This window comes from Patagioenas fasciata, chromosome 8 (assembly GCF_037038585.1).
Source record: "Patagioenas fasciata isolate bPatFas1 chromosome 8, bPatFas1.hap1, whole genome shotgun sequence".
NCBI lineage: Eukaryota > Metazoa > Chordata > Aves > Columbiformes > Columbidae > Patagioenas > Patagioenas fasciata.
The window spans coordinates 10459570-10487103 of NC_092527.1; the positions used below are offsets into that span (position 1 = coordinate 10459570).

Genomic DNA, 27534 nt, shown 5'->3' on the forward strand with positions numbered 1-27534 from the left:
TCGTTCCCTGGTGCGTTTTGAAAACAGATTCATTTCTTTATCATGATCAATGAATACTTGAGTTGTCTGCTGACTCCTTCGGTCAAAAAATGTCTTACAGTGTGCTCATTTTACTGACGGGACTACTTGTGTCCCTTATCTTGAACAGTAATTTAATTGCTCATTCCCAAGGGAATGAGAACAAGTATCATGTGAGTATGCTATATTTTCTCTTGCACTATTTATCATAATACAATAGCATTGTTAAATGCAAGTTCACTCAGGGAGGGCTGTGGTTGCTTGAGTTACCTCTGGAGGTCAGAAAGGGCTCCCTTAGTTACTTGGCTATTTTCCTGAGGCCTTGTCTGAAGCAGTAGGTTCATGGTCTGTTGCAGTTCGTGTTTGTTTTGTTTTCAAGACGTTTTGCCATTCAGAAAACTTGACGTAGATGAGGTGCGTTAATATTTATTACAAAGAAGAACTTGCTTGTGTTGCTACATTTCTTTAAAGATTCTGATAAAAATCTAGGTTAAAGTGATTGTCAGAATTACAAGGAGCTCCTCAAAAATAAACTTGCAAATGCAGCATTAGGGCTAAAAATCTGGAGGAAGTTGTTCTGCATTTTTTGTATGTACAAATGGTTGAATGAAGGGATACGTAGAACTATATCTTAATTTTAAATCAGCAAGATGATGGTGGGGAAATAAAGGGAAGATAGGAGGAAATGAAGACTACCAGTCCTTGTATTTGTACTTCAGGCTTTGCAATTTAATTGTTCAATTTTATAAAGGATTTAAGTAACTTTTATAAATATCTGAGTCAACACAGTAGGTACATTTATCATATGTATCATTTCTAGCATTAAAAACTGCCTTGAACATACAGCAAACATTGTTTTTTTTTATTCCAGGAACTGGCACAGATGGTGAGCAAATTACATACAGTTCTGAATTAACGCTTTTTTTATTCTCTGCAATGGTTTGTTTTTTAATCCCAGGCATAGCCCTTGTAGTTCCAGCCTATAAGATCACTGTTCATAAACAAGCTTTCGTTTGATTTGTCATCATCATCACCTTTAAAATGCCATTTATTAAAAAATAGTATCCTTGCTCCTGTTACAGGGCATGTCTGAGTCTTTACACCAGTAAGTTACCCAAAGGTAGCTAATGCAGTAATTAAGGTTATTTATGTGGTTCATTAGGCTGCTTTTGATGTATAGTCATTCCCTTAACTTCTAGGCTTAAGCATTAAGGGTTTGATTGTGTTGGATCTGTTGTTCTGTTGGTGCTATCAATGGATCTATTGTTCTTCCTTGAAAAGATCTTTGCAAGAGATTACTAGGAGAGCAGAAAATGCATAACATTGTGTTTCCTTCACTTTTTTATTTGAGTCGTACATTGGAGATTTCTAGGAAAATTTGTAATTGGAAAAACAAGGTATGCTGTTAGTTTGTTTGGTTTTTTAAAATGATGCAACTGAGGTGAAAATCACAAACATTTCTCTGTAGTTTGGAGAATTGTAATGAAGTAAGTGAGCTAATAAGATATAAAAGGTTGAACAACCTTCCTTGCATACTTGAGAAATTTTCTTGCAGGACAAAAAATGTTAAATGTGAGAGCAAAAGTGTATCTTCAGAAAAACACTAGCAGCCAAACATGTTGAGCATGAGTTTTTACGTACATTTTATGAATTATTTCTGTAACCTGAAGTGCTTTCCACCCTTGTATTCCTGAAGCTTTTGCGTGTCAGTAATTCCATTGATTTGAAGCATCCTTCCTGTGTTGTAGCCTTTGCAGCAGCCACAACAAAGTGAGCAGTTGTTCAGAGGAGCGGCTCATCTTTTCATTTCTGTGATCCAGCCTGGTGTGTGTTGTAACGCCTCAGTCACACCTGAAAACCCACTGATATTAGAACTCCATTACATTTGGTATCATGTAAAGGTATTATCTCAGTTACAAAGAATTTGTGGTCAAACAGGAAAGGCTGGGTTGAAGTGGTTGTATTCCTGTTCTAGAGTGTGGGTACCAGAGTGCAGAGATTGCAACTTGCTCGCTGTCATTAACCGAGTGCAGAAACTTCCCATTCAGTATCAATGTCTAAAGCATGTGTGTGTGTTTATTAAAAAAATCCAAACCACAAACCGACAACTCCTAGAAGATTTTTGAAATATATTGACAAAAGATGAGTATTTGGTTAAACTGGGACCAAATTGTCTGTGTCCATTACTAATGAGACCTCATTCTGATGTAAAACATCTCCTTAAGAGTGTGCAATGGATAAGATGATTGCTTAAGTGACTTAGAGTGCTGCTGTACCTCTTTATAGTTTACATATTATTTATAGAATTGTAGTATTTTTGGTCAGAAATTTCAGATCTCTAAGATGGAGGAGTGGCCACTATGGCAGAGAAGAGGTTGAGGACATGGATTAAGACAGGTAGAAAACCCACGAAGCCGTGATTATGTTCATCCTTCTGCTCCCAAAATAATGCTGCTTAATATTGGCAGGATGCCTCCTGATGTCCTGTTTGCTCACACATGTCACCACCCCAGTCTTAATCTCCTCTGGCCTTTTAGAAAGATATCTCTTGGAGATATCTCACTTCTGAGTTGGAATGAACCTTAATCCCAGTTTGTGGAGATTTGGGCATGGGTGTACTGTGAATTGTGATCACCCAGTTCTTTATGAAGTCCAACCTTGCAACTTGGTATCAAACAGAAAATTAAGAAAAGTCATGTACACTTGAAGAGTTTTGATCCTTCGAAACTTCAACCTATGAGTATAGATTTTTTTTTTTCCTTTTCTAATGCTGCAGTTAATCCATAGGGAAGTAGACTTGTGTAAATTTTGTTTATGAATCCTTTGTTAGCAGGTGTGTTTAAGATTTTAGCTACATCAGGAAGGTTATATGATTCTATTTTTGAATGAGTAATGACTCTGCAGTATGAAGGACTAGACAAAGATCAACAGTGTGAAGGAAACAGAGATGTGGTTCTGAAAGATGACTTGCAGAGGAGATTGAAACTCGCAGGCTGGAATGGTAACAACGGTAACAAGAAGCCGTCTCTGACGACAGCTAAAAAGTCATTCAGTTTGTAAGGTAGTGCTGAATACAATCACAACACTAAAGGAGAAGATGTTAAAAATTCAGGTTTCCAAAAATAAAAATTGAAAGCAACAGCAGAAGTGAAATACCTCCATGTCTCGGCTAGGAAGAACTTAAAAACTGTTTGCCTTTATTATCCTGCTTAGAGGTGAGTTAGACAGGACTAGAAAAAACAGTTCACAGACTGTGGTTATAGATAGCGTGTTAAGTGGAGGAAAGAGAACAGCAAGTTACTACTAAGACAGTAAAATGTTCTTCTCTGATAAGAGTTAAGGCTTTAAAGTAATTCATATAGTACACTAACTTCCCTACTCAAATATTCTAGTCCTCTTATGAAGGTAAAAACATCTGAAAAATGTCTTCCAATATTTGAGTGGATAATCAATGAAGTGCATATATATTTCACTAAATTTCTGTTACCTTTCAGGATTCTTGTCTTGATGCTTTTTGAAGATTTTATTATTTTTTTAAATTGTTACTGTTTTCTTGATAAGATTTATTTGGTTGTCTTGTTGCTTAGGATTAATTGTCTTGGTTATAAGAGCAAGTTGTTGTCAGAACACAGAAAATTCCCATTTTGTAGTTGATAATAATGTATAAAAAATACACTGTACTGTCTCTATTTGGTTGATGAACTTTTCTCTTGATTTCCCAATTTCTCTTTTAATATTTATCCACAATTCTCTTCATTCCTGTAAGCTGACCAAAGGACAGTGTGGGGTGGTTTGATTGTGTTCCTGCTGTTAGTATGATTAGGCCTTGGGAAAATGTCTCTGGTACAAACAAAATCTGTTGACCAACATCCTCTGGTGTTCTCTGTCACTGTGCTAAAGCTTTGCTGATGTCTTTGTGGTGTCCCTGACAAAAAGGCAATTGTTTGTGAGCCCACTCCTGGTTGGTTTGTCCCGCTGTCAGGACAATGATGTGGCAACCGAGAGGCACTTGGCCTTTTTTCCTAGTCTGGATTTCAAGATACAGATATCAAAAGTTCGACACAAATCCCTGCTTTTATTTTAAGGTCTCTTTTCTGTTGGACCTCAAAGAAAAAAAAAAGCTGTTGAAAAATATGATGTTTATTCAGGCTGTGGGTTTGGGAGTATGTAACTTTCCATAGCAGTGTACAAACCAGATTGAACCTTGGTTTGGACAGATGTTGGTACATCCTTCTAGCTCTGGTCTAGTCCAGGGGTTAGTCCATGGCACCTTGGGAAGATAACTGTTGTGGCTCTGCACCTATTGAAGCGAGGGCAGCTAATGGCATTGTCTTGGTAGAAGTGGTGAGAACCCTGTGCTTTCAGCGTTTCTGTTGATTCCCTCTAGCAATGGTTGAGGTTTGGGCTGTTCCACCGCAGTGAAACATCACAGAAACTCATGTGATCATCGTAGCTCTCTGCTCAGGTCCTGGTCATCTCCTTAACTTCCAGTTGTGTGTGTTCAGACTTTTCCAGGAGGACTAAAGTTGTCCTGTTTCCCCGTGAGTGGCTTTACAGCTGTACCTTGTTTGCTTAAGGCTTGAGAGACGTAGATTTCTGTTTGTAGCTAGTTCAGATTTTGGGGATGAAGAACAATAACAAATAATGAATTTTAACTAGAAAGTAACCTATCCTTTTCACCACACACTTTAATTCAGCCTCCTGTAGTGCTTGGTGTTCACCAATAACGGGCTAGACAAACTTTATCTTCACCTTATCTAAAATCAAAAATGTCTGATCCAAACTCAAAATTCCCTCTATTTTTAAATTGAATATTTATGCTTTCTATAGTATCTATGCCTCGTAACAATTGTTTTTAGAAGTTAACATTTAGAAATTTAGATACGGTAAGAAAAGTTTCCTATGTTGTGTGAGGGCAAAGAGAGTTTGAAAGATTTTATTTTTCCCTCCCAAGCCTGAAGGACCAGGAAGTTTTTGTGTAATGTGTATGTATTTTAACTAGTTGTTGCGATGATTTAATGGTTCATGCTTTCTTAAAACTGTAAGTCACTTCTATTTCTCATTTTGAATGAGTAATTAATTGTATTTTTGGCAACTAAAACATTTTAAAAATGGGGCTACTTGACTTCAGTTTCTTTGGAAGTCCAGTACAGTCATGATTTAATTTCTGGTTTGCATGTCACTTCATTTTGCTGTTAAGGTCTGAATTTGGAAAAAGATTTGCAAAATAGCTATTTCAAATAGTTTAAATACCTACGTGATTCAAATAGGTTTTAAAATAAGATTTTGCACTCCTGTGGATTATCTTTTTATCAAAGAGAAGTCTTTTTTGAGAAACTAATTTAAAACACTAAATCACATCCAATAAATATTTTTTTTCATGCGATTCATTTTAGTTCGTGTCTTCTCCCTCACCTTTCTCTTTAGAATATGTATTTTAAATTGAGGGATGAAAGATGCCCGCATGTTTTAAATGGTTTTGTTTATCAAATATGGTATTGAGGCATCCAAGTAGGATATTATTTTATATTCTGTTGTCTTCCCTGCAATCTAGCTTTGTACTCCATGCGATGTGCTGGTTGCTTAGCAATCCAAGCTACAGACTGCAGCTGCCTGTTGAAATAGTACTGGTATTTTTCTTCAGTTTTGCAGCCATTCTTCTCTGCTTTTTTCCTGCAAAAGCTACTTTATTGTCAGCGTTCAAGCGTGCAGTTCAGAGAATGCAGAACTATGGTTTCAAAATTACCAGTTATCAATATGTACAGTTGACGGATATGTTTATTCCTCCATAATGTATCTTGAGACGACTGTTTGCCTGAAATAAATGTATGTTTGCATTTGAAGGCCTTTATGTGTTTGTAGGCTTTTTAAATTTTAAAGCTTATGTAAGGCAGCTACCTTGAAATTCATGTTTATTGAAGCATGTATTTGGTACATCTGGTCCTGTTCCCTCCTGCACATGGCATGTATTTGACATGTCTTCCAGCAAGTGTGTGTCTCCGGTTTATTCGGAAGCCTGCTGAGAGCAGGACTGTCTTCCTCATCCTTCCATGTCTGAAGTGCACTGAGCAGTGTTGGCCTCAGTGTGCGTGTGTGTCACTGTGTGTCTCGACCGAGGGTACAGGCTCCTCTCGATAGTTTTACAAGTTTCGAGCAGGGGATCCCGAGGCTGCAGGCTTTATTTTTACCTCAGTAATGAAAGTAGTGGTTTTGGAGGGCTTGTCTCTTTATATTTCAGAGGAGTTGTAGCTGGATGCTGTTATGCGGTGGTTTACAGGGAAGAAAGTGTTGGTCCATTCCTACTGGACAGACCCAGAACCATCACACTGCAAAAAGGAAAAGATTTCCAGGCAGTTCTGAAACACCAGAGACTTAATACCCTGCAGATAATGCACTGACCTCTTTGGTACACTGCAGCTTCCCAGGTTGTAGTGGAGGACTGCTTCTGGGACAGTACGCTTATGCCGTTTTCCTTTGAATAAACAGAATTTAAACCTTTGGAATAATGAGTATGATGTTTCATGGTAGCAGGGTTTTTCAAAGGGAATTTCGTCTTTGAGGAGTTGTCCTTTTGACTTCCACAGATCATCCAAAAGTAGCAGGGCTTTCTCTTTCCATTTGAGAGAAAATGACATTTTCTGCCATTAAATTTCTGTTACTACATGCAAGCTCCATAAATAATCAAAACAGATGTGCAGATTTGAAAATTTGTTCAAAGAATTTCATGGTTTTTCTTTAAGTGCTGAAATAGCATAAAATAACCACCACTATTAATTTGTCCCATCTTCTAAGGAGCTTTGTGTTCTTTCCTGGAAAACATGTATCTGATTCTACAGCTTTTTTTAATAGTGTTCAAGAGTTCGATGCAGAGCTCTTGCATTTTTGAGACAAGCTATTAAGTCCCTTAAGCGGTGGAAGAATTGTAGAAGTTTGGTTAGTAACATACACCAGTTTTGCCAAGGTCTTCTAAAGACTTACATGGCATTGTGGGTGTCTGTACTCACCCTGCTAAAACACACAGAGCGCATTTAGTATTTCTTTGTTGAAAGTAAATACCTTCATGTTTACAGATGTAAGTAAAATTTCTGTACTTAGGAACGAGTATGCCTGATTGGCAGTAAAAATGCTGGCTGTTTTTAAGAATACATGGAGGCAATAAACCCCATCTTTTAATCACAAGTAATTTTGTAGTTTAAGACTGATCTATTGCCATTATTCCGGCTGTTTTGGGTGTTTTTATACTACATGGACTGATGCCAATGTATTTTCAAATACTCTTTTCTTTTTCTGTACTGTTTTGCTTGAAAAGTTTATAAAATGCAAATGTATATAGCATTTGAGTATAGAAAGGAAAGGGTGTGATCATTCTTTTATGAGTTCTTTTTAATGTGGAGTCGCTATGAAATGCTCATATGAAGGCTTGGGGGCATTTTGGTAGCACAGAACAGCATTGCAAACCCTTTCTTCAACAAAAAGCCCTACTGCTGTCTTTGGTTGCTATTTCACCACTTTTCCATGCGGAAATGGGTAGCAGTTGTATAACACAGTAATAATTTTACTGTGTTAAGCTGTTTTGCTTTAGAGTAAATTGTGCTTTGATTGCATTTGATTAGTTAAAGATATATTTAGAAAGACTTGACTGCTGGGTAATGCCGTTTCCATCAAAGAAACAATCTGTAAAAACCTGAGAAGGCAAGAGTGTTGGGAACAGGATGGGAAGATTAAGTTTTATAAAAACACTCTTATTGGCTCCATTCCCTGTGTACTCACTACTCGCTATAGTTTATACCAGTAAGACACTTGGCAGTCGCATCCATCTCAATAAGTAGTTGATGAACTTTGTTGTACTTTGTTCTAATTTTCAACTGCACACGATGCTCAAAAAGCCCAGCGGCGGTAGGAGGGCGATCGGAGTGGTGTGGGGTTCCCATCTGCAGAACCTTACAGCTGGTTCCCGACCCACATCCCTGCCCATGCTGCTTTGGTGTGGGATACCCAGGCTCGCTGCGGGCTCGGATTTTCTTTTCTGAAGGCAGATTTTTCTCTCAAAATTGGGAAGCTTCCTGCACCCTCCTCACTGGGACGAGAAAAGAAGCCATTCTTAAACATCCCGTAAAATTCAAGTCTGCAGATTGCTGTTAAAGCTGGAGAATATGGAGAGTGATATTTTGGACTTGCATTTGAATTTGCCAATTTGGGAATTTTGTCCTGACATCTTGTGATGTGGTTTCTGATTCTCTCAGTTACTATCTATAAATTGGAGGCATCAAAGAGGAACATTATTTTTTTCGTCTGATGGTACAATGGGCTTTAAAAGCAGAACCCCACACCCCTTGTAAAATATTTATTGTCATTGAAGCAAGTTTTTTTTTTTTATACTTTGGTATTTTTCAAGTAAGTTTCTGCTAAATTACATAGAGGGTTTACTTTCTTGTATTTACGTGACCATACATCACAAGGTCGGGACAGACCATAGTCTGTGGTGTTTGATTACATGCTAAGAGTTTTAGGTCTACCTTTTAAGTTGTGTAAGTCAGACTTTAAGTTCCACAGATAATTTTTAGCACCTGAGTTTTGACTTCTCAACTCTTAATAATGATATATAAAGTTAATATGCATTATAGTTACACAGGGTGTAATAATCTGTCTCTTTGTTTTGATTTAAAAATGTTAGGAATGAAAGCCAGTGTGCTGTGTCCTGGCATTCACCTTTTAAGTCTGTAGCCCAGTTTGTGTTGATGAAAGACTATTTGATGTGGTACAAATGTAGAAGTGTGGTTTTTTGCCTCTTTAAATACTTGTTAAGGAACACCGCTTGATTGTTTTCTAATAATAAATATTTTGCTAATGATCTTTAGGTGAGAAAGGAAACTGTACACTCCTACCTTAGGAGAGAAAAAAGAACTTGTATGTTTTTAAATACTAATCAGTTGGGTGTATGGATCACTTTAGCACACCAGATTGGAAACTTCATAAATAAATGCTATACAGCATTCTGTTTCTTTGTTACTAGAGATTACTTTGCCTTAAAATGGTGCAGGTTTTGAGTGATTCTTGTATTGCCTGGAGCTCTCGCCAGGGCAAACCTGCTCTCAAGTCAACCGTTGGATGGGCAATGTGGATGCTGCTGTAGCGTGGGGAAGTTATATGAACTGTGCTTTTTAGCCTTATAAGTCAAATTTGTTCGAAGTCCACGTTGGTTTTTGTGATGGCTTAAAGGTTTTCAGAATTTGTTTGGTCAGCTGTACTTATTTGGAGCAGAAGTGACTGGAAAACTCTGGATCACAGCACTGCGTGTAGAGAATTCACCGTGATTGTTGTGTTTTGGCTTTGAAACAGCAATACTTTGTTGCAATTGTTTGGCTGACTTGGTTGGAAATTAATTTGTTCTCTTGCTTTACTTGGAAAAGCATCCTAAAAGCTTATGCTGTTTCCTGTTGGAAAATAGTAGTGAGTTACAAAACTAGCACATTAATGCCAATTATAAATATAATATCATCCCAGTGGGAATTTTTCCTTTTTATGCAAGTGAATGCATATGCAGTGAGAAGACTTCAGCCACTCTGGGAACACAAACTCCTGTATAGCTGACAAAGCAAGGAAGGCAAATTTGGCTGAAAAATCTCAAAATCAACATTCATTCTTGGGGAGGCAAACGTTGTACAGTTTCTTGCTGTACAGAGTTTCATCAGTAAAGCAAGAAGGATTAAATATTTTCAGTCTTTGCGTTCCTTAGGGGGTCTGACTTTGGCTCCGCGTTTTATTTTGTTGGCATAGGTTGCTGGATTGCTTCCTTTCCTTCTTCTCTCCCCTTCTTACTTCCTTTCATAAATTGTGCTGCTTGGGATACTGCTTTTCTCTGTGTGGTAGATAAGTGTGCAGAGAAATACGAAGCCCCTGTTCTTTAGAGGCTTTACTGTTGCCTTAGAAAAAATCATAATGGATTTTCTTGATTTAGGTAAAGTATTTCCTAAAACAAAAGTGATGGGAGCGGGGTGAAGGGTTGAAGGATTTGGCTCTACATTTCATCTGTGTTGTTTCTACCTTTCAAAAAAGAGCTTTGAAAAGCCAGCAGATAGTTAATAGTCTTGGCATGGAAACGTGACGGTGGTGGAAGCTGGCAGGAGTAATTCCCAAGGAAGGTTGTGTGTGGATGGTGGTGGAGGAGGAATATGGTGCCCCGGGCAATGGCAGCTGGCTCCGCGCCACGCTCCATTCTCCACTTTTCTTGGAACTGCTCCTTTGAAGATCTAATTATACGGTGCCAGGAGACTCTGCAGATAGCTCAGCAATAACTCCCACTGTCGTTGCACTGGATTTTGGGTTATTTGGGGTGCAAAACTTGCACACAAACACTAGATTGTATCACAGTTACCCGCAAGGTTTGGCGAGTGCCCAGAAGACACAGTATGTTTTAATGTGGCAGTTTCTAAACTGTGAACTCCGGTTTAGACTTATCTGTGTTTTTCAAAAACATTTATTCATTTGATTCTCTTTGCCTCCTGTTTTCTTTAATTTACTGCTGTGTGAGGTCTGGTGCTTAACCTCTGTTATAGACTACCCAAGCAGAATGTTTTTTCGGATATCAAAATGGAATTATTTGACCAGTCTGGAATATGAGTGGAATTTGCAGGAGGAGGACCCAGGAGAAAAGTGAATTTAGAAGATGATTTTTGACTGTACAGTCACTGAAAGTTGTCTTTAAATTTTGATCAATTGCAGAAATGAATTTCTCTTTAGAAGAGTTCAAAGTAGCTGTAAATACAAGATACCACTGCTAAGATGATTTGAGATATGATCTGCTTTCCTGCCAGTGCTTTAAAGCATTACTGTGTTTACTCTTAACTCTATTTTGATTGAGAAATTATCCTAGAACTCTATTTAAAATGAATGTATAGAAATTAAGTTATTAAAAAGTGCTTTTTAGTGAAAAGTGTCAACTTACAGTTCTTGGTTTTGAGGTTTTGCTGCTGTTTACTACATGCTTTATTAAAATAACAAGCAATGGCTGTAATAATGCACTATTGAGTCGAGAGGATAATTTTATATACAAACTCTTCCTATATGGCTCATTCTAATGCTACCGCAAAGGCTAGCAAGTAGTTTCCTGATAGAAATGGGAGGAAAAAGGTAAAAAAAGTAGTGGCGTTGATGAACAAGGTGATGGGCAATGTCTGCGACCAGCCGGGGTGATGGAAATGTCAGAGGAGTGGCCGCAGGCAAACAGCAGAAATCCCAGATGTGGAGGCGGTGAATCCTGAGGAGAAGCAGAAGGAACAGTATTTATTGCAGCTGAGCATCCCACACATGCTCTACCTGGCAATTACGGCCAGGTAAGAAAGAAAATGAGTAGTAAGATGAGATCTGAGGTAAGAGGTGGAGAGACAAGTTGGCTGTGAATATGGTATTGGCGACAACGAGCAGCACAGGGACAGTTGGGTCTCAGTATTTGGCCAAGGGGACATGGACAGTTGGGTGTCAGTATTTGGCCAAGGGGTGGGTGAGAAGGTGTTGAGTGACCAGTGACTGATAGCTGTGTTTAGTCAGAGCAGTGAGGAGATGGAACAGTGCAATAAATGGATAGACTGAGTGTAGTTTGACGGGAGAAGAAACTACTTTTCCTTTTTATTTGGACAGCTTTTAAGTGGAGTTGCAGTAATGGACTGTCATAGAAGAAGGTAACTGCAGTACACTGTTGTCTTGATGCTATGCTTTAAAGAGGAAAGGGAAAAGGAGTGTATAGGAACAGAATAGCAGTAATATGGGTTAAAAAAATGAGAGTGTTGATGGGGAGGAACCTGTGATGATGAGTTTTGATACAGGAGTGGGAAGAGGCTTGGTGCAAGTTTAAGTTGTGTACACAAAGGAGGAGGACAAGATAAGGCTCACTGTGTAAGTACATGTTTGGAAAATGTGAGGCAAAAGCTAGACAAGGAGGTATGTTGCAGGCCTAAAATGAACCAAAGTTAAAAAGACAAGAATATTTCCATGACTATGATTTAACTTCTCAGAAGCAGATAGAGGAAGAAACTCCCGTTTCATAAGTTGCCTTGAGTGTGGCTGAGAGCTGCGGTTCAGGAGGGCAGCAGAGCATCTCTTCCCTTCTCCAGTGTGTGTGACAAGCAGTGAGGGTTTTTAAATGATGCTAGCTGGTGTTTCCTGTGAGTTTTCTCATCAGTTGGAAAAGAAAGTAATTGATTATGTTGATTTTATTTTTAAATTTAAATACATTCTGTAATGTGGAAATGTCATGGGTTTAAAAGTGTGCTTGCTAATGCAGATAGCTTTGGATAGGTTTTTGGCTCCGAGTTCCCTCTTACCTTTACAAGAGGAGACAAAAGTTTTGGCATGTTCAGCTTAGTGAATGCAGCTGAGGGAGAGTGTGGTTGTTGTCTGAGAGTGCATTGGGGAGAGCCGTATAACCTACAGGACAGGGGTGGCACAAGATCAAATAGTTGCAAGCTTGCTCCAAATGAATATAGCTGGAAACAGAACTTGTGTGTGTTTGTGTCTTGTGTGTTTTTTGTTTTTGTTTTTTTCTCTCCCTCCAAAGGAGGGGGATTCCAGAAGGACAGAAATGGCAAGAAACTGAGCTGCCTCTGTGAGGTGCTTGGTGTTGGGCTTGCTTGTACAGACAGGGGCTGCAGGCTCGAGATGGTTCTGTTCCAAATGGCTTTTTTGTCTTGAAACGGTGTTTCTTTGGTTATTTTGTGTTATAGGACAAGTATTTGAACTGAGAATGAGAAGTATTCCTAAAACTAATTTACTGATATGTAAATAACTGTATGTATTACTTGAATGATAGCAGCAAATACTTAGCATTATACTTCTCATTAATGAGATAAGATACGCAATGTTAACGATGATGTTTGAGAAAATGTAACCCTCCTCTCTTCAGTACAAATGCACTGCCAAGAAAAATTTATTCTGTGGTGCAGGAACTGATTGTATAATTTCAATATCATAACAGTAAAATGGGTAATACTAAGCTCTTGCATTACATTTTAAACCACATGATTTCAAAAGTGCATGTAGATGCACACATGCTGTGTATGTGTAATAATGCATATCCTTTCTTCTTAAATTTCCCCAGGTATATGTGGAATTCGATGACCTTGAATGGGAAAAGCGAGAATGGGTTAAAGTTTATGAAGATTTTGCAACCTTCTTGGTGGAGTACCAGCTGGTCTGGGCAAAAAGAAAGGACCCAAGCCAGACTCAGGGATCAAAGATCAAACAAATTCAATGGCCTGCACTGGTAAGATACTTAAGCAATTGCATTTACTAAACTATTTAATCTCTTCAATTCTGTCCTTCTTAGGAAATGATCTGAGTTACTTAAGTGGTGGTGGAAAGTGGTGAGCATGGAGGGGAAAGAGGGTGAGGGAAGGATAAGAACATACTAATAAAGCACACTTGTGTTGAAAGGGTAGAAGTAATGCAATGTGATAAGTCACTCATCTTATTGTTTGAGTCAGCTTAGAGGACTGCAAAACTAGTCTCTCATAGAACTAATGGCACTTATCACAGTTAAAGCATCTTACAAATACAGACTTATCAGAGGCACATTTTACTCCTCTGTGGAGGATTGAAACTAAGGTGAAAAATAAACCCTTAAGATTGTGATCCCTTCTTTGTGGGAATTGAGTGTATCTAGAATTCAGGTCAGAGTTCAGAAAGATGAGAAGAGTGAGCAAAGCTCAATAAAGCAGGTGATGATTGCTTGCCTGGTTTGTGGGGTGTTGCTTGTGACTCTCATTCTTTCTAGATCGGTGTTCAAACGTTAAAGCTGCTGAGAGAACTGCTAGGAGGTTGTGTGTGTTTTTGACATGCCTTTGGACAGACCTGATGAATACTAAGGATCTGATGAGATAATCTAAGAAGCAATAAACATGTATTCCTTTTTTCTCCAAAGAAACTAGTAGTGCTGTCAAAGTCTTGAGAAGAGCCAAATGGTAATGAGATTTCAGGAACCTGCTATATTGGATGTTTTTGATTTGTAAAGAGCTGGGGAAGATTTCTCACAGACTGGCAGGTGAAAGGGGGCTCCAGCAAATTTGTCAAAATGGTGAAGAAGATATTAATTTGATATTAAGCTTAGTATCTGTAACTTGAGTGTCGAGTTTTTAGGAATTTGTAGTCATGATGGATTTAGATGATTATATTTTTTTTTCCTCCAGACTTCAGCTGTATCTGTGTTTCATTTAAATATTCCTTTTGTATTCTCATATGCGAGCACTTGATGGACTTCCTGAAATGCTGTCGCATGCGGTTGCAACAGTCTTGTTGAATGTCGTGAAACAAGCTCTTCAAGACAGCTTAGTGCTGGAAGAGATGCATAAATGGTTTAGGATGAACTTACCTCCTCTTCAGTTAATTTTTGTACTTGACTGGCCTTGTATGTTTGTGCTAATGTGCCACCTTTCTAGACGTACAGCCTGTTTTGTGTATTTGCTTGTACAGGCAAGTTATCTGTTTTATGTTAGTGTGTCCTTGAGCAAGGCCTTTTAGAGAGTCATGTCATTTGCTTTTTAAAGCCACTGATCTCTCCTTGACTGAGGTGGGTATTTTAAAATCGGTTAGCAACTTAGAATTTAGTATTAATGTCTAAGTACTCTGCTATTTTACATGCTTTTAATCTTGCCCCTAGGATCCTTCTTGGGTGTAGAAGGGGTGTATTTCTAGAAAGTGTTCTAGTCTGGCTGCTGGTCCTGTCCCCAAGTTAAAAGTATGTCTTTGCTAATGTACAAAATGTTTTAGCCACACTAGACACATCTCAGCAGAGACTTTTCCGAACTCGTGCTGGTCCAGTAGAAGGCAGAAACACTTTTTTCTTTAATCTCATAAGTTTTTTTATTATTTTAATGTTTATGTTCTTGAGGTAGCTGATAGGCATGGGAAGGAAGGTTTATAAAAGATCTGCCTCCTGCTTTTACAATTAAAAAATTGAAATCGTATAGTCCAAAGTGAGGCTCACATAGCTTGCTGGGTCACAGTTTCCAGATGTTACACATGACAAGTTCTCAGCATTTGTACTTGGCCTGCCTACAGATGTTCTAGCAGTTGTTTTCTGAGTCAAACCCTCTAGTCATTCATTCCAGAAATACCCATATTTGAGGTAAAGTACAGATACAGGATATTAACTCTGGTTAGAGCAGATTCCTTACACAGAGCCTTCCTGAAGTTTTGCTCTGTATCAATAGCTGCACTGAGCACGCCAGGCCTTGGGGAACAGGGAGGATGCTCAGATTGCTGTAGGACTTTTGGGGTTTTGTTTTTGCTTTGCTTTGTTTTGTTTTGTTAAAACAAGACTTATTAAAAAAAGGAAAGCAGTGGGAAAGGGGTGACATTTTTTTATTTGCCAAACAGCAATAGGAATATCCGCACACTTATATAAAATCCTGAGTGTGGATGTAATAATGCATGCTTTTTGGAAAAGCTGAATCTTGCTGTACTTATGAAAGTCTCAGCTTTTCCCATACATACAAACTGTATTGAAAAAATCATTCACGCACTTGACTGCCTTCATGTTAAATACCAGAATAAAAGTTTCCGGTACAACTTTATTTTGGATGCTAATGTATATGTGACAAAGGAATACTTAAGTATGTTTTTGTAGTAGTTCTACAGCAGCAGTGTTGAACTCCTTTTCACCGGGGGCCACATCAGCCTCGCGGTTGCCTCCAAAGGGCCGAATGTCAGTTTTGGACTGGATAAATATGGGAATAGTTACATTTCTACAGTCCTAAAATGACATTTGGCCCTCTGAAGGCAACTGTGAGGCTGATGTGGCTTCTAGTGAAAATGATTTTGACACCTCTGATCTACAGGATTTTTGGCTTCAGTGGAGTGAATGGAAAGTGTTTGTTTATTTAGATGGTTATCACCTTCTGTTGTTCTCTTCTGTGATCAACATGCTTTGTACTTACTGTGTGGTATTCAAACCTGATCAAAAGGCAAGGTCTGTAATTTCCTGTGGGGCTTTCTTGGGCAGTCATCAGTCTGGTATCCATGTACTTCACAATTACTGATTTCTTTTATTACTCAATTGTGTGCTACAATGTAATCTTCACTTTATGGATTAAATTGCAAGAGTGCCAGCTGGTCCCAGATGTTTGCTGGTTTTAAATGCCCTGGAAGTGTAGCTGTTCTTGAAAGTACAGTGTCCATTGACCTCATGTAGCTGTGCTTTTAAGATTTGAGGGTTTTATGTCAGGTGCTTAGAAAGGGAGGAAATGAGAAGTACTGCCTCTTCCTCCTTGTTTAGAAATCGAGTGACAGAGGAGGGACAGATTATCCCCTGAGCTGAGTTTCTCTCACAATAATTTCTTTTAGTAGGGCTCCTGCTTCATTCACTCCAAAGGTGAAAAGTTGACTGTAGATAAGTCCCCAGTCCTATTGGCAGCAACATGCTTCGTCGTATCAGGGTCACTCTCATGACAATGACCAGATACCTGTTTTGGGATGACCAGAGACCTGTTTCTGGGCTGCCGTGCAAATCTGTGATAGAGGGGGAAAGCGTAGTGCCTCAGCTTCACCATACTCTAATCAAATGCTTTTCCAACTTGTGAGGTGATTTTCTGGGAGGAGGGGAGAACTTTTTGCCTGCCTGACTGGTGTAATTGGAAATCACCCTGCATGTGAGGTATTTAAAAGCACAGAAGAAAAGTCTATCAAGAAGTGTACAGAAATGGAATAGTAGTAAGTGATATCAACATAAGATTCAGCCTTGATATTGGGGAAGAGAGTGTTTGGTAAGCAGTGCTTGTTGTTTGCTGCAAGTAATGGAGATGCTTTACAGATGTCAATGAAGAAGAAAACTTCTTGGCCGAAGAGGCAGCATAGGAAAAGATGAAATTATGGATTTTGAAAACTTAAGTGTACCTAGTGGAAGTGAGTGGTGTGTCTTTCCACATGAGGGAATTAAGAAAAGCAACCTAAATAAGGTGTTGAAATTGAAGACATCAGCTGAGTTGGGTAAACAAGGGGGGCGTATGCGTCACAAAGATACCAAAAGTGGGGAGTGATGGGCTCAGCGATGCACGAGGAGAATTATCAGTACTTCAAAAATAGGCAAAATTGATTTTTTCAGTTTCTCAGGGAACAACTTTGAAGTGATTGAGGTGACGGATGAAATTGTTTGATATGTGGTAGGTAAGAAAAGTTGTATTTGAGGGGTAATAAATTAATCTCCTCACTGTAGAAATAGTTTGGGTACTAGGATGTTAGAGATCAGTGATAAAAATCATGCTTACGATACAGTTCAGTCTGAAGTCTTAGGACTATGATGGTACCCCCTTGGCAGCTGGGAGATGGAGAGATGGAAAGGGAGATGGAAATGAGTGTGTGGGCAGGGTGACAAATTGGAGCCAAGGTTTTCATGTGGACAGAACAGAATGCCTCTGTGAGCTGTCAGTTTGAGTTTATTACTAACTCTCTGATTGCATGTAAAATATCTAGAAATAAAGTGTAGAGAGAGAGAAAGAGGGGTCTAAGGACTTGAGGCACTTGGGAAATTTTAGAGAGTAGTAGAATAATGTGGAAGAAAAGTTCAAGGTAATAGATTAACTAGGAGAGGACACCATGGTAGAAATTTAGATAGCAGGTCAATTTTTTAACAGCATCAACTTTAAGGCATAGGAAGGTGTGGACTGAGTGACTTTTCTTAATTTTGTTTGGGAAGAAGGTTTTGGAAACTTCAATAATGTGCTGAAATGAAAATTTATCATTGAAGGTGTACAGGTAAAAATGAGAGAAATAAATTTAAGACAGACATTTTAAGAGGCATGTTCCATCATCTGGGAAAAAAATATGGGAAGAAGGATAATTAAAATGCAATTAAGATTAAAATAATTTAAGATGGATAGGTTACCATAATTTTGTACTTTCAGGAGAAGGAACTAGGAGAACATAAGAGATTGGAAAGAAGTGTTAGAATTGTAGAAAAGGAAAAGTGAATGCATTGGACAGGAGCGCACATGAGAAACTTCTGCACTTGCAACAAGAAAGGGAGAGACTATCATAGAACAGGAGAAGGAAAAGTATTATCTTATTTTGGCCTTTTCATTTTGGAAGAAGCTGGCAGGCTTGTGCAGTGCAGATGTCGAAGGAGGAAACAGTTTGACTCGGTCTGATGCGCTGCAAACCAGGGCTGGGGCTGGTAGCTCTGGCTGGCAGGGCAGAGCTGGGTGCCTGGGAAGGCGACACACAGGCACGAGTGATGGATCAGGGGTTTTGCGTGTTCTCAGGGGTATGGTTTGTTTGGTAAAGTATGTGTTGCCTGTTATTATACCTATAAATAAAACACTGCTGCCTATGAATTCAGTATGAATTCACATATAATAAATCAGAGGAATACATACTAATTATCTGTTGGCTTGAATGTGGAGACAGTGCTTCAGTAGGGTTATGGTACTTACCTTGTCAAACCAACAGATTGGCCTTATGGTCTCTACTAATACAAAGGTCTGCAATAACTGTGGTGCTCCCAGTTTCAGTGCTGGCATATGGCAAGAACTGCTTCTACTGCAGTTGTGTAATTTTGAGGAGTGTATATCTATCTATCTATCTATCTATCTATCTATCTATCTATCTATCTATCTATCTATCTATATGAACCAAAATATGTTTCATGAGGAAATCCTGGATTTGCTTGTCTCCCAAAGCAGGGTGGCTGCAGGAACAACTTAATTTCCCTCCTTGACCCAGTAAAAAAAAAAAAAGGCGTGTGTCTGTTTGCCTCTTTTTCTTGGAACAAGTGAAGTCATTGCTAAACCAGTGGCTTGAGAACAGTCTTTCCTGGGACTCCATCCAGGGCTCTGCAAGAACACAGAGCTTTAGCCAGGCTTATAACAAAACCAGGGACAAAGAGTGGATCTTCTTTGGCAATGACTAACTCTTTTCCACTGTGAGAATCTGGAGCTGATTCATCGTGGCCAGTGGCGGTGGCACCTGTGGGCCCTCAGTCTGACTGTCATGCTGATGAGGAGGTCGAACAGCAGAAGAATGAGATGAGGCTTGTTCTGGGTGGTCGTGGATGCGCTTGCTCTGGTTAGATGTAAATGAGCACATACGTTCACGTGCTGACTGCGCGTTGGAGTACTTGGTGGTGAAGTATGAGAATAGAATTGTTTGTGGGCATGTGGAAGATGGACTTTTCCCCTGACCTTACGTAGCTGTTTCCCTCTCCCTCCCTGCCTCTCTGTCGCAGCTGTCAGTTGCAGAATCCTTTTCCTTGACTGCGTTCTGCTTCAGCTGGCTTGATTGTGCTGGATTATAAAGCAAATACTTATAAAGTGCTAGTTTATTGGCATTTGTGTCACGATTAAAGAAGAAAGCGTACAGAATGAACAACAGGCTTCTGTAGAGCTTCCAGAGATTCTTGAGACAAATTGAATTCTTTATTTTTGGCATGGTGATGGAAAGTAGAACAGGTCCCTTGTTCATTCCTGTTTATACCGTGACGCATTACCATTTTTTTTGCTCTCAAGGATTTGTTTTCTTCCTTGTGTTGATGGTCTAATTTTAGCATTTCTGTGGAAGTTTCTCTTTCATATGTTGCTCCCATGGATCAGATTGATCCCTTTCAAAGTCAAGAGTTTCTGTAGATGCTGCTAATGTTCCCCCTGCATATTCAGTTACTTCACTGCAGCCTGTTCTCCTCCCTCTGCACAATGAAAAATAGAGGTATATGCTGCCAGGTGCTGCGATTAAATCCTCAGCAGACAGTCAAAATACTCTAACAGTAAAAAGAAATGAGTTCACAATGGATGATTTTGTATATGGAAAGAAAGGCAGAGAGAAGGCTCGGTCTCCTGAGTCCTACAAGTAAAAACTTTGAGGATTTTTCAAATTCGAGGGGAGGAAGTGCTGTAGCTTCCAGGGAAAACAATCGAAAACTAATAGTGGATTTTTTCAGCTTCCTTCCCTACAACAGAATTCGAGTGCTTGCATACCTTGATAATCTGGGGTAAAGATGAGATATATACAACAGAGGAGAAAACGCTTGGAAACTGTCAGCTTCTTGGAAAAGATTTAAGACACTTTAGAGCCTGGGGAGGAGAAAATTTAAGTAACTGACTCAGCAGAGCATAAATGGCCTGATTTTTGCTGCATTGTGAAAGACAGTAACATGCAGAAACAGCGCTTGGAGATGGTTCAAAGATTACTTTGCTGGAGAGTGCGTTACTGTAATATTCCCACAGAACATAAATGGCTCAAGCAGTACCACATCCTGCCTGTGTACTTTGGCACTTGCTTGTTTTAAACTACTGCTTACTGGGAGCCCCTGGTCTCCACACACGCAGCCTTCTGAGCAGAGGCCGTTACCTTCCCAGGACATGCCCCAGATGAACAGCAATAAACTGAAATCTGTCTCCCCAGCTGCTCTGTTGTGAAATCTGGGTGTTGTCCTGTGGCTTCCCACTCTGGAAATGAGAGGTGGAGGAGAAAACCTCACTGCAGTGCTGACTTGGATGTGGCCCTGGTACTTTCTGTGCACTTTACACTGCTGCATTGTTTGTTCAAACGATGGGGTTTTTTTGTCTCAAGGTGTCGGCTAATGGCAAGCTTGGACTCAGTTTTTGTGTTCTGGTTTTTTCTTGGTAAACTTGCACTTCTAAGCAATGGAGACCCTTTTTATTCAAAAGGATGTAGTTTTGTAAGAGCATGCTTCTGTGTATGACATGCAGAAACTATTTAAGTGATAAGCTAAAAATTGTTTTTAATGTCAATTTCATTTACAAGAATGCTAGAATTCCAAATAAAATGCAGAATATTTTCTAGACTTCAGCCTTAACATAGCAGTAAGCACAAGTCATTTTGATCATGTGGGGCTGGGATTTGCCGTTTTGGCAGCTCCTCTAGAGAAAGCTGCTTTGGTATGTCATAGCATCCTGGAGGTCTCTGTAGTTCAGGTTCTTTCCTGCTGGTCAAACACTTCTCCTTGTTCTCCAAGGATGATGCAAATCAGAAAACTGGATATTTTTTAGCATCCTTCAGCTGTAACATCAAGCAGTGCTCCCAGTTGAATGTGCTCCTGTCACTTGCACCTGTTAAAAGACAGTGCTGGTAATAATCTGCATGTGTTTCTGTAAAAGAATGACATAAAGCTTCTTGAAGTTCCAGTATTCAGGCTAGGCAGTTTGGGTAGCAGAGCAGGCACAGTTGCAGGGAGCTCAGTGCAGGATAACCGGTTGCATATTGATTTTATAAGTGGTGCTGAAACCAGCATTGCCATGGTTATACCACTGCTGATACCCCAGTCAGGTAGCTCCAAGTTAGTGCAGGTGTATCAAACTGCTTTCACAAATCCAGCTTCCATGTTGACTGACTCCACAACTTTATCACATACAAAAGCAAAGAGCTGTGTGCTGAGTCCTCTGGAATTGACTCGGAAGTCCTGAAGTATCTTTTTTTTTTTAATATTTTTTTTTCCCCACCATAGCAATTGTGAGACCAAATTTTCCATTTGTACAAATCACTTTGTAGCTCTCCATATCGTCTGAACTTCTTCAGTGAATTAGCCAAAGTTGAGCTGATCTTTCTATAGTGATGAGCAGAATATAGGCATCTTGATGGTTGTTTCAGCACGGAATTCTGAAAATTCAACTTTCAGAACTTCGGCTTTGGAAGAATGACTGAATTCCTGCGGTGCCTTTTGTGTATGTCCATCAGCCTGTTCACTCAGTCTATTTGTTGCTGTTTATATAAATTATAACTTACACAAATTATAAATATATAAATTTTTTATATATATGGGTTTGTATTTATAAGTGTATTCATATAGAGATATACACACATATGTAATATTTTTCTCTCTGTATTAAAAATGTTTTAAAAACTTCTCCTGACCTATACCTGTTGAGAGGCTGTACAGCGAGGAAAGGGTGTCAGCGTGGGACTTGCCCTCCATCCCCATGGTGGCTGCCCAGAATGAGGGGGGTTGTGCCAGAAGACTCCCAGCCACGAGCAACTGCTCGGTGTTTTTCTTGTGGTGGTGGGGAGGAGCAGCTGGGCTTTACACCTGTCAAATCCACTCGGCAGCTAATTTTGAAAGCCACCCACTGTTAAAATCTCCACTGCTGCTTCTGTGCGTTAATGACTTGTCAGCTGTGCAATACTGAAGCACTGTGCTCTTCATGCTGACTTGAGTAAGATGAGTTATGGAAGATGTAGCCGGAGTTTTATGAGTTTCTTGTTCTCCTTTCCTAGAATTCCTGCAGCTTCTTCTGGGTTTCATTGTGAATCCAATGATGTGCTGTATGAAGTTTCAATATCCACTTTAAACATGTGCGGTGAGTCGACCCAGGGTGGACACCAGCTGCTCTATCGCTCCCCTCCTCAGCTGGGCAGGGGAGAGAAAATACAACAAAAGGCTCATGGGTCGAGATGAGGGCAGGGAGAGATGACTCACCAGTTACTGTAATGACCAAAACAGACCGGACTTGAGGAATTAGTTTAATTCATCACGAATCACATCAGAGCGGGGTAATTCGAAATAAAAGCTAAATCTTCAAGCACGTACTCCCCACCCCTCCCTTCTTCTCTGGCTTTAAGTTTACTCCTGTTTTCTCTACCTCCTCCCCACCAGCTGCACAGGGGGACAGGAAACTTTTGCTTCTAAGGTCTCCTTTTCTGTGCAGTGACTCCACCAAGCATTTTTGTCATGTCATGATTTCACTGCAGTATTTTAGCTTCTCTTCCGTCACCCACAGGACTGGCATCTATGAAACAGTATTATCTTGATTTCTGGGAATTTCTTGTAGCACTTTATTCTTTTTACAGCAGTAGCAGCAGGCCTTGTCACTGGGTGTCATCTTTCACAATTTTGAATAAGCAGAATAAGTCATGGTGGGGGATCTTGTGTTGTTGGATTCAAAAAGAGAATTGATGTGTGGATTTGGGAGAAGATGCAAGTGAAGACTTTTCAGTCCTTTGAGCTCTTGTGGTGTGGAAAAGGATGTTAATATTTGAGATTACAAGGAAATTGAGTTGAAAAAAGGATAGTTTCTTTACCCCATGGGGTGAATGTGTTGCTCGTGTTGATGGTTAGGTTGTTGGTAGGAAAAGGTTGTCTCCTTTATGTAATTTTGACAGAGCCTGGAAAAATGAAATCCCCTTTGCAGCCCAGAATTGGAGCTCAGTAGCGCTATGGTAGCAATTTTTGAAGTGCTTTGGCTTTGCAAACAGGTTAAAAATGAAACAGAATCTTCCTTTCAACTCAATCAGTTAGGGATGTGGTTTCAGAATGAACTTAATCTCTCACTGATGCTCGAAGGGATAGCGCTGCTGCCTCCCCCTTTTGGTACTTTGTCTTAAAGCCCCTCAGCTTCATTGAGATCTGCAAGCTCTGTCTGCTAAGGTGTGTACACCCTCATGGCCACCCCACCCTTACACAAACATACTCTTGTGGTGTAGTTTACACTAAGCTCTTGTAAACTAACCAGGGATATATGTGCAAATGAAGTGCTGTTGTTTTTTACTGTGTTATGCATTGTCTGGACTTGAATAGTATTGTGGTTTATTATATATTTTTATTTCATTATGTCATTCTGTGCTCTGCATTAGAGAAGGATTTTTAAATGAGATCTCGGTAGTTAGTTGCTACTGTTAACAGAAACTTCTTTTGCTGGCAGATGTTGCAGGCCTTCAGTTACACTAAAACAAATGGAATCAAGTACTAGAAGCAAAAAGTCCTTTTTTTTCTCTTTGTCATAGATGCTAAAGTGAGGTCTACATGATACATTTATCATGAGCAGTCTGGTTTCAGATATGGCAGTTTCTTGAGGACCACAAAAAGTAACATTTCCACAGCAATCTCATATACCGCTTCATTTGTTCTAGCAATGATTTGGTGTTGTACCTCTAGTATGTTTACTTTTAAAATTTATATTAACTTCTAAGAAGAAAACTGAACATAGGAAAGAAGTTCAGGAACAGCGTGTCAGCTTCAGGTATTTAACCCATGTGAGGTGGCTAGCTGGGATAGAATCCATATTTTATATTTTTTGTGTCCTAGAATTTCTGGTAACTTTATTTTTTGACAAAGTGACTATGATTCTTATTTTCTGAAGAACAAACTCTTCAGTAAAACTAGTACATTCTCTTTTCCTGACTTCACTGTCATAGCAGCAGCCTCCTGAAGAGCTCACCAGTTCCTTCGGGTGCGTGTTTGTGTGTGAACACGTGTTACTTTCTGAACTTTATGTTGTGGCGTTCACGTGGGCACGGATTTCATCAGCCTTCTGAAACCCTTCTCAGATTGGATGGCTCCGCGTGCGCCCCAGCTGGGCAGAGGAATGGGAACCTTGGGTGCCCGCAGGTCGTGCCGCTCGTGGCAGGAAGAATTGCGACACGATCAGGCCCTAACCATGGGCTGGTTGGAATGGTGAGGGATGTTGGTAGGGACAGAAGGATAGAGGAGGCTGCTGAAGGCACAGGTTTGTTCCTTCTGCGAAGCAGGTGTGTGGTTTTGTTTTTCTTTCAAGAAAAGAAGAACAAGACGGTTGTGATTTTGCGTGCCACATCCAAGTGCCTGCAGTGGGTTCAAAATTCACTCACGCTGTGAGTACACAGAGGCCAGGGCTGGGAGCACATTGTTTTACCGCTTCCGTTCTCGTACCCTTGGTTTAACATCCTTCCAGCTGCTGGCCAGGCCAGGAAGTTGAGTCAAGGGCCAGAAATGGCAAATACACTTTCAGTGACTTCGTAAAAGAAAAAAGCAAAAACTTAAACTGAAGATGTTTATGTTTCTCTTCGCAATGTGTGTCCTGTTAGGATGATGTCAGTCTTAAATGACGAACAACACTGGAACTGTTCAGTTTCGTTAAATTCATCAGATATTGAGAAACAACTGCTTTGTCACATCTGTGGTTTTACAACATTTCTGCTTTTCTACCCTCTGCTGCGTGGAATATTCACATAAATGGGGGAAGGACAAGGTTTTTATATGTGTGTGTGGGTTTTTTTGTGTTTGTTTTCTCCTATCTTATATGCTCTTCCTTGCAGTAAAGCTTGAGGTTACTTCAACAGTAGTTATTGGTACTTCTGTTAGATATTTGATCTTATTTAGTATGCACTGCATGTTTAAAGCATTATTACGTAAAATATCTTTAATACCAGAAAGTGAATCAATGTTAAGAACTGTAAATTTAGGGCTATATAAAGTCTTTAGGAACCAAAACAATTTCAGAAAAATATTCATTAGACTGACTTTGTAAGCAATCGAAATAGGCTACTATTGATTAGGAAATGGGTCTTTGCTTGAAAATAATATCCTTTTGCAGTAATTAATATTTTACTAGAGAAACATGACTGACCTCATCTAACCCTGAGTAAGTCTGTCGTCTTATTTACAGACAGGTGAAATATTAATGCAGTTAACGATACAGTGTTTATTTTTTGTCTCCTGACTGTCATAGGGTCTACACCAGTCATGGGTAGGAACAAATATTTTATTAAGCTTTTTGGTCTTTTATTAGCTACTTTTGTGTTCCATTTTGGTTGCTTTATGGAGCAGACTTGGTCCATTAGTTAAGCAATTGTTAGAAATTTATATGAAACCTCTCAATATTCAATTTTTGAACAGAACTGTTTAAGAAAAAAATTAACTATTCTCATGTATAATGCATCATTCTGAAAAACCCTTGACCGAGTATTTTAATTTGAAATTTTTCATCAATTTTGAGCCTAACATATTGGGTAAGTGTACCTCATTTCTTTTAATAAATTATGCAAAATTATATTTCAGATGCTTTGAAAAATTCTTATGTTTCATTGAAGGGCTTTGCTGGGATTTTAAATGCATTGTATTGAATTGTTGCAAACTATATTAGTACCATCACAACAGGAATAAAATACTGACTTTTGGGGGCTCACCAAATGGATGCCTTTTGTAATCACTGAGACTTTTAGCTGAATCCTAAAATGAGTCAAATAGCATTTCTTAACACTGGCTGATGAATTTAGATATTTTGAAAATATAATAATAAAGCTGTGTATTAATATGAATACAACCAAAATCCATTTATGTGCTTTATAGGCATTTTTTTACATCAATAATGTGTTAAGAGCATAACTGGCTTCTTATAGAACGGTGTTCCTGTGTATTTGGGTGGAATAGGCTCTATGTGTTCTGGTGAGGCTGTGTTAACAAGCTAAAGCTTGTTGGGTTTGGTTCCAGTATTTCTACTTGTCCAGGTAGGGTTTTGCTTACTTTTACTGTTCTAAATTACAATGCTTTTAGTACTCTAAGTATTCTAAATTATTGCTTTCAAATTTAAAGCCAACTTCTTTTTCACATCATCATTATCTGAAGTACTACAGGAATACCAGGTTGTATATTTGTTGCTTGCAGAAAGGAAAGCCTGAAGATGCCCCCAAACATATTCCCTTTGAGGAATCTTGTTAGCAGTAGATTGTACGTGGTGGTTGTGTGTACACAAAGAGGTCTTGACACCTCTGTAAACTGCTGCTACAGGCTTGCCAGGATCAGATCCTCACTGAAGTTTGAGGCAAGGTGCTAATGGTTTTAATCCTGAAGAGGGGGCATCACCTCTGCCTGTCAGAGTGTCTCCTGCTGGAGATGACTCAAGACAGACCTAGTCAATACTGTTTTACTTTTTGAGTAAGAAGCATTTACAAGGCTGTTTGAGAGGTGGTGAAGAATCAGCTATCGATCCTTTATTGGCAAGTAGAGTGATAGGCATTTGTGTGCACAGTTGTCTTAGAAGACTTATAGTGCATTTAATCAATATGGGGAGAATGAGAAGTATTTGAGGCAATTCATAGATTATTGCGGGGAGCTAAATTGAAAGAAGTCTTTTTGGAACTTTGTCACATTGGAAATAACGTAAAACTAAAATAGAATCATGGTGTGCATTTATTTATTAAGTACTTAAGGTTTTATGGATGTTTTCCCAATTTCCTAGTAAGATACTTTTTTTTCCTGGAGCAGGAAAAAGCAGTTACAGGTCTGAAATTGCAGCAGAACTTGTTTGTAGCAAACTGACTTGTGTCAGGCATCGCCTGGACAGAAAGAATTGTGTGAACCTCAAGTGCCATCACGTTGGCTGCAGCCGGCAGCGATATCTGAGCAACCAGGACTGGTGCAGGCTTAGCAGAATGCAGTGTTTGACTTGATTTGCAGGCAAAGGGATTGCAGATGATTTTTATAAAGCCTGGCCAGTATGTGTAGTATATAGAGAACCTGCTGTGACTCTTTGTTTCTTTTCTTCCTCCTCCAAAATGCGATCAGGTAGAAATGCAGCTTTGCTGTCTGTCTCAATGTGCAGCAAGTTGTTTCCTATAGATATGTGTCATCTCAGGTGAGCATTTCTTAGGGAAGAATTTATGCAGTTTTCCATATGTTCTCTTATTAACAGTTTTGATCTTCAATCCTTTATATATAACCTGTATCTTGGCAGTTAATCTGCATATGTAAGTGCTGTGGTGTTCATACCACTGAAAGGTTATGCTTATGGGGGGCTTGATGGCATGTTTAATTGATCATATCGT

General features: G+C 39.3%; 1 protein-coding gene across 4 annotated transcripts in view; it reads left to right on the forward strand.

The window, feature by feature from the left end:
* JMJD1C (jumonji domain containing 1C) overlaps nucleotides 1–27534 on the forward strand; it is a 160648-nt gene that overhangs the window by 38376 nt on the left and 94738 nt on the right. For 3 of the 4 annotated variants that reach the window (XM_071811668.1, XM_065843832.2, XM_071811671.1), the window contains exon 2: nucleotides 13112–13276. The exons of the other annotated variant lie outside the window; for it this stretch is intronic. In XM_071811668.1, coding sequence (XP_071667769.1) covers nucleotides 13112–13276 — 165 coding nt within the window. The remainder of the gene's footprint in view (nucleotides 1–13111; nucleotides 13277–27534) is intronic. 4 annotated transcript variants of the gene reach the window in all.